At 38.4% G+C, this 1,861-nt stretch overlaps 1 protein-coding gene across 1 annotated transcript in view; it reads right to left on the bottom strand.

Moving 5' to 3' along the window:
* SMC6 (structural maintenance of chromosomes 6) overlaps positions 1-1,861 on the bottom strand; it is a 78,661-nt gene that overhangs the window by 26,558 nt on the left and 50,242 nt on the right. The window contains exon 20 of the mRNA XM_013003847.2: positions 577-714. Within this exon, the coding sequence (XP_012859301.1) occupies positions 577-714 (138 nt within the window). The remainder of the gene's footprint in view (positions 1-576; positions 715-1,861) is intronic.

The following is a 1,861-nucleotide window of genomic DNA, read 5'->3' as shown; positions in this document are numbered from 1 at the left end:
GTCTGTGTGTCAATTTCCAATCACCCAGAGAAGCTGTAAGAGATCAATAGAGTGAACAGACTAAAGTTTGCTTTGTGTTATTCTAAGTCCCCACACTCTTGAGGGCCCCTACGTGTTTTACTGTTACTCTAGAGAAAGCAAATATTCAAAAATGTTTCTATTTTTGGCGGTACCTGGAGGGTGGAGGGAAGGTGGGGTAGAAAGGGGGGACCAATTACAAGGATCTACATATAACCTCCTCCCTGGTGGACGGACAACAGAAAAGTGGGTGAAGGGAGACATCGGACAGTGTAAGATAGGGCAAAATAATAACATAAATATCAAGGGTTCATGAGGGAGGGGAGAGCGGGGGGAAAATGAGCTGATATCAAGGGCTCAAGTAGACCTGTTATGTTTTGAAAATGCTGATGGCAACAAATGTGCAAATGTGCATGACACAATGGATGGATGTATGGATTGTGATAAGAATTGTAGGAGCCCCCAAAAATTGAATTTAAAAAAATGTTTCTATTTTTGGAAATATGATATTAAGGAAATCACACACAAAGGAGTGAAAGGAAATGAATGGAGTCAAACCTCTAATTCCTTCTCTTTCATACTCAGCTCTCGTTTCTTTTTATTTAAAGTGTCTAAGTGCTCTTTTTGTTTGTCTTCATAATGCCGCTTCCCTCGTTTTTGGTTATCCACTTCAGAATCAGCAAGGTTTAATTCATCCTGTTAAAATAAAGCCACAACAATCTACAACGATTCTTTAAAAATAAATACATACTGACATAGTATCAATGCTGTCATAGGTATAAAACATTTAACCCAATAGCGCAAAAAAGAAATCATGTTGCATTAAGTTCATATTCCCATGCATCTTAAAAGAAGTGAAGATTTCTCCAACCTTTTAAAAATTAGTTTATAGTCAGAATTTTCATATGAATTCTCTTATTATGGTATCTTGATATAATGGTACATTTAATTTTGATAAAACCCTTTTGGGGAAAGCACTACTTAAAATCAGGCAAGTGTTAGCTGTTTACAAGGTCAGCTGGTAAAACTGGTTTGAAAATGGTGGATGAGTGAAAAAAAGTCTGTCATTAAAGGCCACATATTGTATGATTCCATTTATATGAAATGTTCAGCAGAGACAGGTGGTTGCCCCAGGACCAGGGTGGGGGGAGAAAGGACTGCAAAGTAAAGGAAGAAGAGGTAATTACTTTTGGAGGCAATTACTGGTTACCTGGAAGTGGGGTGGGGGGTAGGGGTGGGGTGGGAGTGATTCTCCCCACTGCTAAGTGATGGGTTTCTCTTTGAAGTGATAAAAATATTCCAAAAGTAACATGTCGATAGTTGTTGCAAAGCTCTGTAATACACCGAAAACCATTTAATTGTGTATTTTAATTGGATGGATTTTATAGAAATACTTCTGCCCAAGATACTCTAGGACAGCGGTTCTCAACCTGTGGGTCACGACGCTTTCACAGGGGTCACCTAAGACCATCAGACAACACATTTTTCCGATGGTCTTAGGAACTGAGACCCCGCTCCTCTCTCCATCTCCTGGCAGGTCGGCCCACATGCAGAATCGCCCACATACGAGTACCTGGTAAGAAGACAGTTACCCAAGCTACACCATGCTTCAAGACAAAATTCCATTTATTTGTAATTAGAAATATTTCACAATATGTAATTACATACTGTTTTGTGATTAATCACTATGCTTTAATTATGTTCAATTTGTAACAATGAAAATATATCCAGTATATCAGATATTTACATGACGATTTTTAACAGGAGCAAGGTTATAGTTATGAAGTAGCCATGAAAATAATGTTATGGTTGGGGGTCACCACAACATGAGGAACTGTACTAA

This window comes from Echinops telfairi, unplaced genomic scaffold (genome assembly GCF_000313985.2).
Source record: "Echinops telfairi isolate 266 unplaced genomic scaffold, ASM31398v2 ScPeMD7_9;HRSCAF=40, whole genome shotgun sequence".
NCBI lineage: Eukaryota > Metazoa > Chordata > Mammalia > Afrosoricida > Tenrecidae > Echinops > Echinops telfairi.
The sequence above is the reverse complement of the archived record's forward strand: the minus strand, read 5'-3'. Positions and strand labels throughout refer to the sequence as shown.